We start from the raw sequence: 16,049 nt of genomic DNA on the forward strand, positions 1-16,049 counted from the left end.
TGTCTATAATGCATTATGAACACATACTTATAATCTGCTTATAACACTATAATTATATTTTATGAACTCATAAATACTCTGCTTTATTAAACAATAATCATAACACAGTATACAGCATTTTATAATGACCTATAAGGTCAAGTACTATAATATGTCATAATTACTGGACACTCAGAACCTTTTTTTGCATGGATTATAGTGTATTTATAATTTCCATAGTTGTAATACATTATAATAATGTTATGTATTATAATCACTGTTATAATCCATTATAGTGTGATAATAAGTCACAATAATGGTCACTGGGTGCTTGCATAAAACTTGCATGAAATGTAATTTATGCAAGTGTGTTATCATGCATAAATTGAATGCTATTTAGGTTACTTTCCTTAAAGCACTCACTGACCAATTAAAGTGTTAATCATAATGTGTTATAATCACATTGTAATGTACTATAACTGTGATTATAATGCATTATATAATTATTATTAATGTATTACAATTATGAGAATTATAATAAAACTATGATCCTGGCCCCAAAAAGAATCTGTGAGTGAGCAGTAACTATGAAGTATTATGATACTTGACCAAGTCTTATAAAAGGCTGCCTAATGTGTTATGACTTATGATTGCTTAATGAGTAGGCTACTTATGTGTGCTAAGTGCTTACATACATAAGTCGATTACAATGCTTTTATACTTGACCTCATTATAAATGATATGCTTTATAATGTGTTATGATTATTGCTTTAACGCATTATGAGTATTTTTGATTTCTTATAACTATATTTATACAGTCTTATAAGTTTAGATTGATTGAATTCTTTATTGCTCATTTTCCCACAACTTTTCACATATTTTGCAACTTTTCACACAAAACCCCGCATATTTTGCAACTTTTCGCATATTTCGCAACTTTCCGCATATTTCGAAACTTTTGGCATATTTCACATATTTGACCCCATGCGATGACCCCGCATACGTCATCAATCAAGGATTTTATCCCGCAAAATCAAGGATTTTAGCCCGCGTTTTTCTGGAGGGTCTAGAGGGGGAATGATTTAGCTCCATCTGCGTTACCACTACGGTTAAACAGGGGGAATGATTTAGCTCCATCTGATCCATGTCCCTCCCAGCTCTCTTTAGTCCACGATGACGTCACGGTGACCCGTCAACAACACAGGAGCTCATCTGTTGGGAGTGTGTGAGAGAGAGAGAGAGAGAGAGAGAGAGAGGGAGAGAGAGGGCGACACAGACAGAAAGGAAAGGAAAGGAGGACAAACTGTATTCCAAGACCAAGCGGAGGAGGAGCACCCAAACACACTTTACAACGAAATAAAGTCAGCCGTTTCCCGTCTGGGAACTAAACAAAAGTTGTTTAACAACAACTACAGCGGCTCTGCTACGGCGGCAGACGTAGACACACGGTAAGCGAAGAACCATGTTTTAGAAAGAGAATATAGTTGTGGTGCTGGATAGAAACAAGGAGGCGGGCTTCGGGGCTTGCCTTGGGACTGGAGCTTTGCAGCGGCTAGCTGGTTAGCTGGGGGGAAGATAAGAAAGAAAGAAAGAACTTGGAAAGAAGGCAAAGTAAAAAAAATGGAGCTCGACGACGTCGTCCTGTACCAGGACGACTCGGGGTCCTCGGCGATGATGTCCGAGCGGGTGTCCGGCCTGGCCGGCTCCATATACCGCGAGTTCGAGCGGCTGATCGGCCAGTACGACGAGGACGTCGTGAAGGAGCTCATGCCACTGGTGGTGGCCGTGCTGGAGAACCTGGACTCGGTGTTCGCCGTCAACCAGGAGCACGAAGTGGAGCTGGAGCTCCTGAAGGAGGACAACGAGCAGCTGGTCACCCAGTACGAGAGGGAGAAGGCGCTGAGGAAGCACGCAGAGGAGGTGGGTTGTTGTTCTGTGGTTTTGTTTTGTGCACAGAAAGTACTCAAAGTATTTTTGTTTTGCAGGGTAATAACAGCCAGTGGTGGAAGAAGTACTAAGATATTTTACTTAAGTAAAAGTAGCAATACCACAATACAGAAACACTCTGTTACAAGTAAAAGTCAGTTATGCAGAATTTATGCAGAATCTCCCTCTCTCTTCACAAGTTATCATGTCTAAAATGTATACATTTTGTTTTTAAATAGCAGATCAATAAGCTCACAACAATAGCCAGTAAGTGTATACAGTAGGTCTGAAGTGGTTTTGTAATAATAATCAAAATCTATAAAGTAACTAAAGTTTTCTAATAATTGTAGTTGAGTAAAAAGTACAATATTTGCCTCTAAGACGTAGTGGAGTAGAAGTAAAAGTACTGAAAACTGGAAACACTAGTAAAAGTACCTCAAAATTGTACTTAAGTACAGTACTTGAGTAAATGTACTTAGTTTACTTTCCACCACTGGTTTGTGCACAAAGTACTCGAGGAAGTATTTTTATTTTGCAGGGTAACAACGTCCATGGAGACTGATGATCAAATCACCCGCTTTGCCACAAGGTGACACACACTTGACAGTGTGTTGGAGAGCACAGATTTGTGCTCCAACACACTGTCAAGTTATTAACACATTATTTAATAATGCTTGTATTGATCATGGGCCACGGATACCAATTCCAAAATGCCAGGAATTTGGCTTTTTCTTTAATATCTGAGACTCCAGTCTCCACAGTAACATCACCAGTGTCAATTTTAACTCTGAGAGTGACAGACTGGTCCGTTTTGTTTCTAATCAATCATTTAGCTGCGGGCACCCTGGGCTGGAACCCCCAGAAAGGAGTCCCTTAGGAGTCCTCAGGCCCACCACCATCAGCAGGGTTACTTAAATTAAATAGCTTTTCCACCAATCTTGTAGTTTAGTTTGTAATGCAACATCACTGATTTGATTTCCAGTTCTGCATCAGCGGCATGCGTTTCAAACCACAATGTGGTTTGTATGCTGTGTGCTGATTCAGACGCATGCTCTGCAGAATAGATGCAGTGTGAAAGGCCTACTGACAGCTTCCAGGCTGCTCTCAATTATAATATCATAGATGCAAAACATGATGTGCCCTCTTTGTTTTGGATTCAGCCAAATTACGCTCTTGTTTGCATATACTCCTAAGCATACAGTAGTTCTGTTCTTTCAGTTGTATTTACCATGACTTTGCAGACTTGTCAGTGAGTCTACTCATCTTTCAATTTGCATTAATGATCCATTGCCTTGCTTTCCACACACTTCTTCTTTATTGCCCTGTTAGCTTCCTCATTTCCCTTTTCCCCCTTACTATTGTGACTGTGCCTACTGCCTATACAATTCTCACTATTATGACTGTGCCTAATGCCTATACTATTCTCGTAGAAACCTACGGGAACTTATCACGGCTTGATCAGTCTAGAAGCGCTGATAATTAAGTACAATTTAGCCCTACCGATCACAGTAATGGGCACCTGGATGTGTTAGTTTAGCACACTCATCTTGCAGAATTTTGTGTAATTTTGTACATTTGATCAGTATTTTTTTTTTGTAGAATGCTGTAGCTAAGCATGTTAAATGTTAGCTTGATACAGTGAAACATTGACTACACTAAGATATACTGGATGCTATGCATCCCATGTCTAAAGTGCATTATAAACTTACTTATAAGGTGTTATAATCTGCTTATAACACTGTATAATTATAGTTAATAATAAGAACTCATGCATCATCATAACACTTTATAACAATTTGAGTGACTGAATAATTTATTAGTCAGAAATGTAAACGGCACGTGGTACTCTAAGACATTAAAGCTAAAAGGATAACACAAAGTCCTGGGGAGTCGGACTTGTTTCCATTGTGGTCCTATGTATACATACAATACATATTAAATCAGTAGAAATAACTGAAGTGTAAGTTGTTAAAGTCAAAAGACTTAAATTGTTGCTACAATTACAAGCACGCCTGTAACTGCATTTGACATGTCCTGATTGTCAAATAGGGTGGAGCGAGTGTTGGGAATCCCTGTGTGTGTGTGTGTGTGTGTGTGTGTGTGTGTGTGTGTGTGTGTGTGTGTGTGTGTGTGTGTGTGTGTGTGTGTGTGTGTGTGTGTGTGTGTGTGTGTGTGTGTGTGTGTGTGTGTGTGTGTGTGTGTGTGTGTGTGTGTGCGTGCGTGCGTGCGTGCGTGCGTGCGCGCAAGGATAGCTTGAATGACAGGCACAACAGGTTTCAAAGCAGTCAGCCTGCGGCTAATACTATCAATTCTATAATTGATTACCTGTACATATAGGAATTCAATTGTCCCATGGCATTGTCATTTGGTTTACTTGTCAAAAAGTATTTTTCACTGTGACTCTCACAACTGATTGACTTTACACAGACTTAATGGATAACATGAAAATTAAACGAAGTGGTCTCCTCCTGGAAGGCCATCCGCTCGGCACTCACACAATTGACAAGTCGGGTGGCCTCTGATGTCCTGCTTATGCGTATCCTATGATTGTGTCATAGGCCTAATCCTGTACTGTGACTACTACAGAATAGAAGGTTAACTTCTGCCTTCTGGACACATCAGCGTAGCAGCCGGAGTGGACTTTCATGACTCAGGAATCACAGGGCATGGCCATAGGAAGTTATAATTATACCAGTCTGAGGTCATTTGGACAGGACTGCTGCAAGCACCACAGGTTCATATATATATATTTTATGGTTTGGAAAAACTCTTTGTAATGACAGGCTTAAACTACATCAATTGATGTTGTGTTAGCATGCAAGTTTGCTGAGGAAGATAAGACTGTCCTTGACTAAAGGGCCATTCACACGAGCACCATAACTATAAAAATATAGTTTCAAAAAATCGTTTGAAGTCACCACAACTATAATGAATACAATGGTGAAAGATAAAGTTATAGTTCTAGTGCTCACAGTGTGAATGGCCCTTAAGAATTGCGTTAGAATTGGCAGTCGCTTCTCCACTTGTAAAGCGTGGATGCTTTTATTTCAGATAGGGATGCAAATTATCGATCAATTCATTAATTGATAATTGATAACCTTATCAACCGATTAACCGGTTAACTGATAAGTGGCGTTTTTTTTTATCTGAGAATCTTAATTTCAGATAAAAAAAATCCTAAAAAAAAGTGCTTAGGAGCCGAGATACAGCCTTTTTCAGTAATAAACAAGGAGTGAATGGAGCAGAAAATCTTCAAATCATCATATCTTGGGTTCTGAACATTGCATTTTTTTATTTTTTTTCAATTAATTGTTAATTGTTTGATTTAATCGAATAATTTCTTAATCGATTAATTCGATTAATCGATTAATCGATTAATTGTTAACATCCCTAATTTCAGATGGGTACAGTGGAATGACATGCATTAAAGGGCCTCAGTCTGGATTTGAACTGGGGTCAGTTGCAAGAAGGACAACATCCTCATTTATATATGCTCTCTTACTCAGTGAACCGCCCACATTGTTAATCTTTTAATATTGTTTCTATCAAACCTTTTAGCAGTTTAACTTTTTTTTTGTTTAGTTTTAGCTTTTTCTGTCTTTGTGGATAGTCAGTATTGAGAGAGAGACAGGATATTGGGAAAGAGCAGGAAAATGACATGCAGGAAATGGGCTCTAGTCGGATTCGAACCCCGGCTGACCGAGCAAGGACTGAGTGCGCTCTAGTAGAGTGCTTACCATTAAGGCTCACCTGAGGTGAGCCACTGGGGCGCCCCGAGTTCATACAATATGTACGGAACTGTCAGACTTGGTGGATCTCTATTAAATGTGACCTGCGTCAGGTTGTCGTGACTACTGACAACATGCCTGCTTAGCGCTCTGTCCCTGCCTTCGGCTGTGCTCATGACATGTATGCATGTGTGGACATGAGACACAAGATTGTTCTCTCCTCAGTCAATAGCCTGTCTTTGGGATTTTTTTTCCTATTGCAAATTACATGGATAACTGTAAGGCTGTTGATTATATTGACAACTTGACATGCACGCACCAGACTACCACAACCACACCTACTAGCTTGGTTATTATGACGTTGAGGTACTAAACCACTGAATTCCATCATCTCCCATCTGTTTACAGCGCCTCTGATATGTTATGGGCTTATCGTGACCTGGGAATTGCGCGCAAGACTAATGGGGCTGAGACATTTTTCCTTTAACTACAGCACTGTGCAGGAAAATAGAAAAAAGGGACGATTCAGCTAACACAACCTAGTCAACTAAGAGCCCAATGACATCTAGGTGGATGTCAGCCCTTGTTAAAGATTAACAACCTTTCTCTGATGTCTGTTATGACAGTAGTACTTTATAGGCAAATATACTGACTTTTGTCTGTGGTTGAGGACATGCCTAGCAAAAGTTGAGCCCCGTGATTTACTTTAGGACACACGCGCAGTCACTCACGCATACACACACACACACACACACACACACACACAAAATCACTCAAATTCTCTTCATATCTCACCATCCTGTTTGACTGCATAGTAACATGGCCACAGTAATGTGTGACCCGCTGACCAGCAGCTATGACTAAGGTAGTGATAGTTGGCTTTCCTTGGAGCCATTTCACACTGGAACGTCACAAGTATCACGACACGAGAAATATTGTTGCAGGCTGATGGATTGCAAAGTTTGCAGTCGACAGAACAATTGCCTCTTTATTATGTGGGAGAGTGGAAATCCTTAGCATGGTCTCCGTTACTAAGCTGCTCATTTGGGTGACAACAAGTCACACTCTCGAGCAAAGTGGCAGATTAATTTCACCAGACAAACAAATTGAATTAGCGAAGTTCCATTTTCCCACCCTACAAACCCAAAGGAATTTCTCTTCCTTTTAGTTCGACTCACTAGTAAAGGAAAGGAAACGGGCAGGGCAGGAAATTGTTGGGAAATCAGCCCTTCCCTTAGTTCCTTTTGGCTCCTCCTGGACCAAAGTGTCCTCGCCTCATTGCGCGGCAGCATGATCTCACACAATGTTATGATGTAAGAGATCTCCTTAGAAAAGACACCTGCCACTGATCCTGGTCATAAATAATACAAGGAGACTAACTAAGGTGGAGTCTAAGGAAGAGAAAGCAGAATGGCAGATGGTTGATACTGAGCACTGGATGCTAACACGTTTTTGAAAGGGAATTGGCTATTGAGTTGATGACTGTTTTGGTCTGGCTGGCATAGAGACCCTGAGGAAGACCCTGGCTGAGGAAGACTATCTTGTTGAAACGTTGTTGTGCGGCCTCCTCCTTCTCAACATTATAATCTGCCGTGGTCAGCACTTCATCAACGCTTGTGTCTGGCTGGCATAGAGAGAATATAAAAAACAATATGCTATGCGTAAGGTAGCATCTTTAGCAACCAACGTGCAATTAACCACATGAACCCTAGCATCCCTATCCCTGCGCATAATAGTCGAACGTTCGGCGGAATAGCAGATCTACAAGTTCACAACGTGACATTTTGTGTAGAAAAAAAATGTAGTGGGCCGAGGAAGGATAGACCCCTGGCGACCCCGATCAATGAAAGTGTATATTACGCTTAAGTGGGTAAATGCGTCAAGTTAATGTTCGACTGACAAGTCTTCATTACAGCCTCTGGTTCAAGTTCATGTTGGATTTTTCAGTTTGATGTTTGATATTTCTGACTGCATTTAGCCTGATTTATGTTTCAGTGACATGTTTGATGAAAATAACGAAAAAAAAAAATTTCGATGCGAGTGACACAAAATAGTTTCAATTCCAAAAAGTTGAATTGACTGGCATATCATTCATTCACATTGTGTGTGTGTGTGTGTGTGTGTGTGTGTGTGTGTCAATATGGATTTGAATGGCTTAGAAAAGTAGCGCTAACAAACCTACGCTAACGAACTTTTTGAAAACCAATCGTAATATTGCACCAATATGAAGGACTGCACCAAATTCTTTCTATTGATTAGTGTGTGATGAGGTTGTTTTTAAAATGTCCAAATACCGGATACCCAGTAGTATATCCCATTCATTGAATGTAGATGTCACCAGACGTAGCAGTAGGCAGAGGCCTCTTATCGTCTGGCTACACAAGACTACATTCATACTAACCATGTCACATGTCAACCTTAATTATGAATTACCCACTCCCCAAAATAAATAAATAAACAATAAACTACTGGAGTTTGTTGTGTGGAACATGAATGTTCATTCTTCTTTCATAGCATTTAACCTGACCCTGGATAGGGTTGGGATCTGGAACCGGACTCAGCATTGAGGAACCGGAATCGGTTCCATCACATTTGGAACCGTTTGCGGAACCGGCTTATCACACTATCAGAGCTGGTATATGTGGATGTTTTAATTTCAAGGACCACCATAACGGGTCCATTTGGTTCCATTTGTACACTCTTAAGAGTTACAGACCTGTAAGGGTCCATTTGGAACCCCATATAGGAATTGTTAAAGGGAACCGTTAAGAGGGAATCGTTAAGGAATCAGAATCATTAAAATCCTAAAGGATCCCAACCCTGCTGCTGGACCGGTCGTCCACTCCAGACAACAGTTTCCAGATGCCCCAGTAATATCCAGCCAGCCTACTGAAGACTGAGCACAGTTCATCAGGCTCTCTGTCAATTGAGTGCCCATACAGTGGATGTGTGTGTGGGTGCACATGCGCTTGTGCTGGAGCCACATGCCGCATGTGTGTCTGTGTGCATGTGCTTAGGGAGGGACAAAGGGACCATTATACATTGGGGAGCCGGGGGAAGAAGATCGCAGAGAGAACGCAAAAAAACGGAGGAACACTCGTTCTCTGGAGCACTGTCATATGCACAACCTCCAGCCTGCGTCATATGATAAGCAGCTGTGTGTGTGTGTGCCTTTGTGTCAGATGTTAAGGTTTAGGCTATAGAGGGCTAACGCATGATTTATACTTGGTAGCAGTTCTACAAGCTCACAATGCGTCTCGGCATGACGCCTTGTGAACTTGTAGATTGGCTATTTTCGGTGCACGACACAACGCCCAACCAAGTATAACTCAGGCTTTAATAATCTCTAGGTTTATGTGCACATGTATATGGGAAACGAGTCTTGGGCTGAGTCACTTATAGAATAAACCTTCATAATTACTTGCCTCCGCCAGTCCGCCCAGCCGAAGGCCAGAGACTTTAACTCCTGTCTGTCCGTCCGTCTGTCCATGCTTGTGTCCGTCTGTGAACTGATAATCTCCGGCACTGTTTGACTGATCAGCATTGAACTTTACATGCACACTCTCAGTAGGCCAAGAACATCTGCCCCAAATTATTAAAATCAGCCTCATGGTAGTGTTATAACGGGCTGCTTCATGTTTTGGCCTATAACTTTTTTAATACTTTTATTGCAATTAGTTAATTGTTCATTTCAGTTTACAATATTTACATATCCTTACACTTGTTTTGATGTTCTTTTTATGTACAGATTGTACACCCAGTATATCTGTCCACAACTCACACAAATCAGTACACATTATCTCTGGATGTGATCAAGATGTATCAGTCAGATTTTTCATATTTCATTCCGATTGGCTATGACTGAATTCCAACATTTGTTGGGCCCTGGGTAGGCAACCTGTCCCGGTGGAGACTTGTGCTCAGAGGAGTGTACTTTCCTAGTAGTCTTTTATTTCCACTACAATTCTCTCTATTTACTGATGTTAGTAGGTAAAGGGAAAAGGCGTAGATCTCGGGACGGGATGCGTTTAGAAAAAAAAAAAACATTTTGAGAAAATTCATGGATTTCTGATTCGTGAATATTGTGTATAATTTTGAATTCATGTTGCCCATGCCCAGCATTGCTGTCAACTAGGAAACCAGATGAACCTGCTGGACTGGAGTGAAATGCCAGGCTAGCTAAACCTCGTAGTCCCCAACTGATATTTCATAAATAATTTAATTGGTAGTGCTGATATCAAACATGTAGCTTGTGTTTAAAGATTTCGCATTTAAGTTAGCATTTTGCCTATTGTGTTTGCCTGGCCTGTCGTTTGTTTAAAGGTTTACTGCTTTTGCACTAGACAATGTGTTTTGTGCATTCAGTATGTTGCAATGTACAGATTATGATGGTGTAGCCCCCCCTACAAACCCAGCCTACTGTTGTCTAGTCCAGTGCTATGTTAATGCTCTTAGTAGATTTACCGGGAGCATGCGGGTCCACTGCTAGGATGTCTCCTTGGCCTTCCCACACCCAACCAAACCCTGCTTAAGTCTCTCAACATGATCCAACCTCCCCCAAAAGCGCAAGCGCACACCCACACACACACACACACACACACACACACACACACACACACACACACGCACGTTAATGGCTTCATTGTTACATTTTGCGTTTGTCTCCATAGTCATGGAGGCTAGACTTGTAGCTTGATGAATTTAGCTTGATGTATATAACCTGCAACTAGGACTGACACTAACTGAGCCCTCATAGTCGACTTCTTCAGTAATTAGTGAGTTGGCTCTTTGTTAGTTGAATAGTCCGAAATGCAACGATAACATGTAATGATATTTAGTGTTTGCCGAAATGCAACGATAACATGTAATGATATTTAGCGTTTGCCTATCTCCATGGTATGCTTTGGAAAAAGGTTGGCAGTAATGAGACCAGTTCAGCCATGGCACTCCGCCTACAGAATTGGTCAGCGCCCAGAAGACTGCAAGTGGACCGCCAAATCATTATCAAAAAACTAAGATTTTAATGAAAATATAACACAAATATAAAAATGTAAAAAGTCAAAGTTGTAAAAAAAAAGTCATGATATATATTTTTTTTTATTAAAAATGTGTTATGTTATACTGATAAATAGGAACTTAAGCTGGAATGCAATCAATTGATTGATTGTTAAAATAGACATGCTCTGAGATTGCAGTGATCGGCTGCCATGTTAAGTGGTCAGATGGGTGAGCCACAAACGCTTTCAAGATTTTCAATTGGGCCCTGATCCACAAATGGTTGGATCCGCTGCTCTAAGGTAACCTAATTTCTTGCTTTGTTATATTCAGGTAATGGGGTCTTTTTTCTTCTAAATTCTAATACTTCTAAGATGTAAGGTGGATTGTCTTCATACACTAAATCTTCAGGTCAAACCAACAACAACAGACTATTTGTAGCGATTCTTCACAAAGACATCTAAGATACCACCACAAACACTTTTCAGCTGACATCCGAGTAAAGAATAGCCTGCTTGTTTTCCCACAAGGCCTCAAGCAGGGCAGGGGACTCAGGTGATTCCTCAGCATTTGCAGATGACTTTCATCCCCTCTACCTGTGGGCTGCCCATTGGGAACTCGGCTCACAAGACCTTGTGCCGAAAGTGAAACCACACTCTCTGCCCTTGTTAAAACACCTGACTTGACTGTGAAGATGGGAGGGGGGCGGGGGTGTATATCGTCTCTCTGCACGGATAAACCATGTTATATCATTCGGAGTCCCACAGTATGAGTCCCACTGATTCAGACGACCAGGCATAGCTGGTCGTACAACTGAGTCGCTTGTATACAAGTCACTTTCTTCCACTTGTCAGTTATCCGTTATTGGCGAACGACACGGCTGTACAAAAATGTATGAATTAACCATTAGGCTATGAGCCATGGCTGCTGGTCTCAGTGTCAAGTTGTTTTTTTCGAGGAAACCCGTCATTGTCACAATCACCCCCTCCCTAAAAAAAAGAACAAGTTACTCTTATCAAAACAGAAGTTGCTGGGTGACACTCCTTAACAGAGTTATGACAATTCACTTAGTTTCTGTTTATGACATGGCATTGAGAACGTGGCCTCATTTTGCTGTAGCTAATCCATTAATAGCTAAGCCAAGTTGTACTTTCTATTAAAACACACACACACACACACACACACACACACACACACACACACACACACACACACACACACACACACACACACACACACACACACACACACAAAATCAACACACCAGTCACACAGTTCACAGACAATAGCGTGAAGTGGACAAAGCCACGATAATCAAATCAAACCTTGAATGTGTTATTAACTGTAACAGGTGGGTGGGTGTGGGTGTGGGTGTGGCCACGGTACATAGAGAGTGGAATCGTTTACTGTGTTATTGCCCCAGCAGGCACTGAAAGATGCACAGACATAACTGTGAAGGAGCAGACGCACACACACAGAGCATGGCTTTTCATGTGAGAGTGACAATAGACTGCCACTGCGCACCTGTTGTGTAGAGAGGTTAAATTACACTTACAATGGAGCTGAGGACAGATATGCCATGTCACTTTTCCAGTGGTGTCAACACCGGGTCTCCCCCCCCCCCCCTCTCTCTCTCTCATTCTCTTGCTTTACCGCTCTTTCTGTCTCCTTTTCTCTCTCCCTCACATTCACAGTAGTCTGAGTGGGTGGATGCTGTGTTAGTTAGTTGTGGTAAATAACCACTGAAAACAAGGCCGGTGTCAGACCGGTGTTGGCTAACAGGTGCCAGTGGTCAAAGAGGACCCATCTGACCCAATGAACCCGCCTCATTCATGTTTCAGATTCTTCTTGTTTCGGTCACCGTTGTGATTTCGGTTGACCAACCATGTGGTCCCTTAACACATTGGGTGCTCACCGTTGCGCTGCGTAGTGCTGTTTAAATCTGTAGACTCCACGACGAGCGATCCATGAAAAAAAATGCATGCGTGTAGGTTGCGCGATGGTCCTGGCTAAAGCCTGGAACAACAACATGTCTCACGCGAGTCACCATGGCGGAGTAATCTCGGATCGAACGGGAGTCGTTTTGCCCACTGTAGAAGGTTAAGGAGATACAGAGGTTTTTAGCAAGGAGATAGAATGGAAGTGGATGGGAGCAAGGTTTTTTGGGACGGTGATCCATCTGTCCCTTACTTCTTAGAGTGTTCATGGGTGATTCCAGGGCTGCGCTAGCCCCCCCCCCCTTGTGGAAAAAACGAAAAAAACTAAAATGTTGAATAAACATATATATTCAGTAGCGTAGCTCTGAATCTGTTCTTGAGAGATTACTCAGATAAAGGTCAGTCCCATAATCAAAATTCATAACAGTCACCAACAAATCATCAGTCAATCTCTCTCTCTCTCTCTCTCAGCACTAATGACAGACACTGAGCCCAAATAAAGTGCACTAACAATAACAAATAAGAGTTATTTTTGATTCTTGTGTTTCATCTCGCTCTTCTCTGCAGAGGTATATGGCGTTTGAGGACTCCCAAGAGGGGGAGAAGAAGGAGCTCCAGTGTCGATTGGTGATTTTGGAGTCTCACACACGCCAACTGGAGCTTAAAACCAAGAATTCTCTAGACCAGAGTAAGTCCCACACTCGCTAAACATACTCTCTCCCTGGCTCTGTGATAAACCAATATATACAGTAGGGTTATCTTTATCACTGCGGGTTTATCCTCTCCAACAGTCTGATCTACAATTATCTTCACCTTGTGTTGACCTCGGTATGTTGACCCGTTGTGAATCTTTTGTGTTGTGTGTGTGTGTGGCCTGGGTGGGTTGCAGACGAATTGCCCCTCTTGGGATAAATAAAGTAATCTGACACACACACACACACACACACACACACACACACACACACACACACACACACACACACACACACACACACACACACAGCGACACCCTGGCTGTTAGCAGGTCTTGTGACTGTTAGTTAGCCTGATGTGCCTCAGGACAGATGGACTTGGCTGTTGCTAATGAATAAAGACCATTATTAACATTATGTAAAAGACCAGCTTCTCTTGTTTACTCCAACTGTTCCTCAACTAAGCCGAGCCATATAAGCTATAATGACATACAGTGCATGTGGATATTCCAGTCCAAGGCCAGGTATTAAACCAAGTGATTTAAACTTGTTTTGAATTCAAATAAAGTCCCGGTTGAACGCTGGCTTTTGAAGCGACTTGCTTTTGATTGGAAGTGTGAGAAATTCACTGTTGTGTGTTTTTGATGTTGTTTTGAAAGCGACTCAAACCCTTTGGAGTGATTGAATCAGAGTACAGACCTGCCAACCTGTATGTATTTAGCACTTTTTGACGTCAAAGTAAAGTAGGCTGTTACGATAACTAAAGTATGGAAAAAGCTGGTGATGCCTTTTGAGTTTGACTAGGGGTTCTCCGATCTAGACTTTTGGGCCGATACTAACCCTAACCGAAGAAAATGTTTACTCTTTGCTACTTCAGTATACTGTACCGTACCAGCTGTCTCTTCTTAAGATGGTCTAACCCATATTATTGTACCACTTTGGTGTCTTTGCACAGACTTGTGGTTTGATTAAGGTTGCCCATTATTAAACACCCATTAAAGGTGCTGTATGTGATATTTTCTTGATGATAGTGATAAAGTTGTTTTTGTTAAAAAGCTTTATATCCTGATAGTACTCATTGCTAGTGTTAGTTCAGTAACAGGGGTCTCCCCGTCTCTCCTTTTATAAACAAAAAATATTTTCAGGTGATTGCTTAGCACTACACCTCAAGGTGGGCACAACCTTGTTCTTAAATATGAGGGCACCCGCCCGACACTGATTGTTTTTTATAAATCTAACGTCCAAAACACACCCATGACTAATTCAGGGCCAGTAGCACAGGGCGCCCTGCGTACATTTGACTGTCCTCTAGATAGGACCATTGTGCTGAACACACCCCCACAGACAGTGCTACAAGTTAAGACCATGCGCCAGTTCTGCTGTCAAAATAGAGCCCTGTGTGTCACATGGAGAGTTTTAGTGACACCTTGCTAGAAAAGCCTAATCTGTCACTTATAGTATGAGGCCAAGCTGCAGAATGCAAGGTCAACTAACACCTGAACTCTGTGTTTGTGTTAGTGAGTCTGTTTCATTGATTGTGTGTATTGATTAATGTGCCTTTTTATTTAATTGTTTGATTTATTTATGCATTGAAACTTTTGCTTTTGCTGAGTTTATTGAGCTACTGTAATGGTTCAGTTTTTATTATCAGTGACACTCCATTCAAATTTAGATTTCTGACATGGCCGATGAAAATGTTTTTGACTTTTTGCAAGGTTGTTAGGTCTGAGAAATATTGTATTTTGGCTAAAGTCTTGAGCAATTGTGACACAGAGGATGACTTGTGTTTCACGGGATGTCAGTAAGCAAACCCCACATGATGTTCACACAGGTCTCATCTTCCTATTTGCATTAATCTATCCCTCCAGCAGTTTGATTTATATACGTTTCCTGCCATGCTCCTGCATGCCAGAATCAGAACTGCTGGCATCCGCACTCTTCATGAACAGCCACAGTGTGCTTAATCTGATGCCATGCCAGGTTGTTCTAAATTAAGTAAAAAATGTTGAATGTTGCGGAAACATTATTTGTTGCTATTACAAAGCAAGAGTGCATACTAGACAAAAAAAGGTGACACAAACTCAACAGTGAACTTATTTACCAGTTATTTTCCGACCATTCACTCAAATATTAAAGGAACACTTATTCCAGAATGTATTTTATTTTACTTTCTACTTTCACTTCCCTGTAAATTCCAAGCATCTGTTTATCTGCTGTAGGTTATTTCTGTCTATTCTTTAATCTCTAGTTCCTCTTATCAGTCTTCTCATAATGACACAGATCACCCCTCACACCTCACTCTGAAGCTGTCGCCCTGAATTCCCCATCTCCATTAATTGCGTAGGTTTAAACAAAAAAAACTCCAGCTTCTCAGCTAGTTTCGTGTTAATCCCAGCGAAGAGAACTGTTTTGTACAGTGCATGTGCAACAAGGTAAACTTACAAACCAGGAGGGCAAAGTGTTAACTTTAGAAGGTGGGGTAACTCAGTTTGCTGTGTGAACTCTTGACTGGGGCTTGGCGCATAGCCGTCGTAACTGAGCAGATGGGACGTTTTAGTGCTTCAATCTCCGCCTCTGTGTGATCGTGACATTGTTTGGCTGCCAGTTGAGCGCGCACACACGCACAAAGATTGTAGGGTTGTTTTGACTACAAACGAAACGGTCAATGTCAGCCAACAGCCACAATGGAATAGCTAAGCTGTGGGATATATATTCCTGAGACAGACGGTTACTCCATAGATAAGTCTGTGGTTGTTTTGTTTAGGATCTGTATGTAATGTGTGTATACAATG

The 16,049-nt window shown here is 41.4% G+C and overlaps 1 protein-coding gene across 4 annotated transcripts in view; it reads left to right on the plus strand.

The window, feature by feature from the left end:
• Nucleotides 1–1,226: 1,226 nt before the first annotated feature.
• Nucleotides 1,227–16,049, plus strand: part of spag9b (sperm associated antigen 9b) — a 46,014-nt gene continuing 31,191 nt past the window's right edge. For all 4 annotated transcript variants that reach the window (XM_084077514.1, XM_084077515.1, XM_084077516.1 and 1 more), the window contains exons 1-2: nt 1,227–1,899; nt 13,133–13,253. In XM_084077514.1, the coding sequence (XP_083933640.1) occupies nt 1,600–1,899; nt 13,133–13,253 (421 nt within the window). In that variant the 5' untranslated portion in view covers nt 1,227–1,599. The remainder of the gene's footprint in view (nt 1,900–13,132; nt 13,254–16,049) is intronic.

Source organism: Gymnoscopelus microlampas (genome assembly GCF_963454915.1).
Source record: "Gymnoscopelus microlampas genome assembly, chromosome: 14".
NCBI classification, from domain to species: Eukaryota; Metazoa; Chordata; class Actinopteri; order Myctophiformes; family Myctophidae; genus Gymnoscopelus; species Gymnoscopelus microlampas.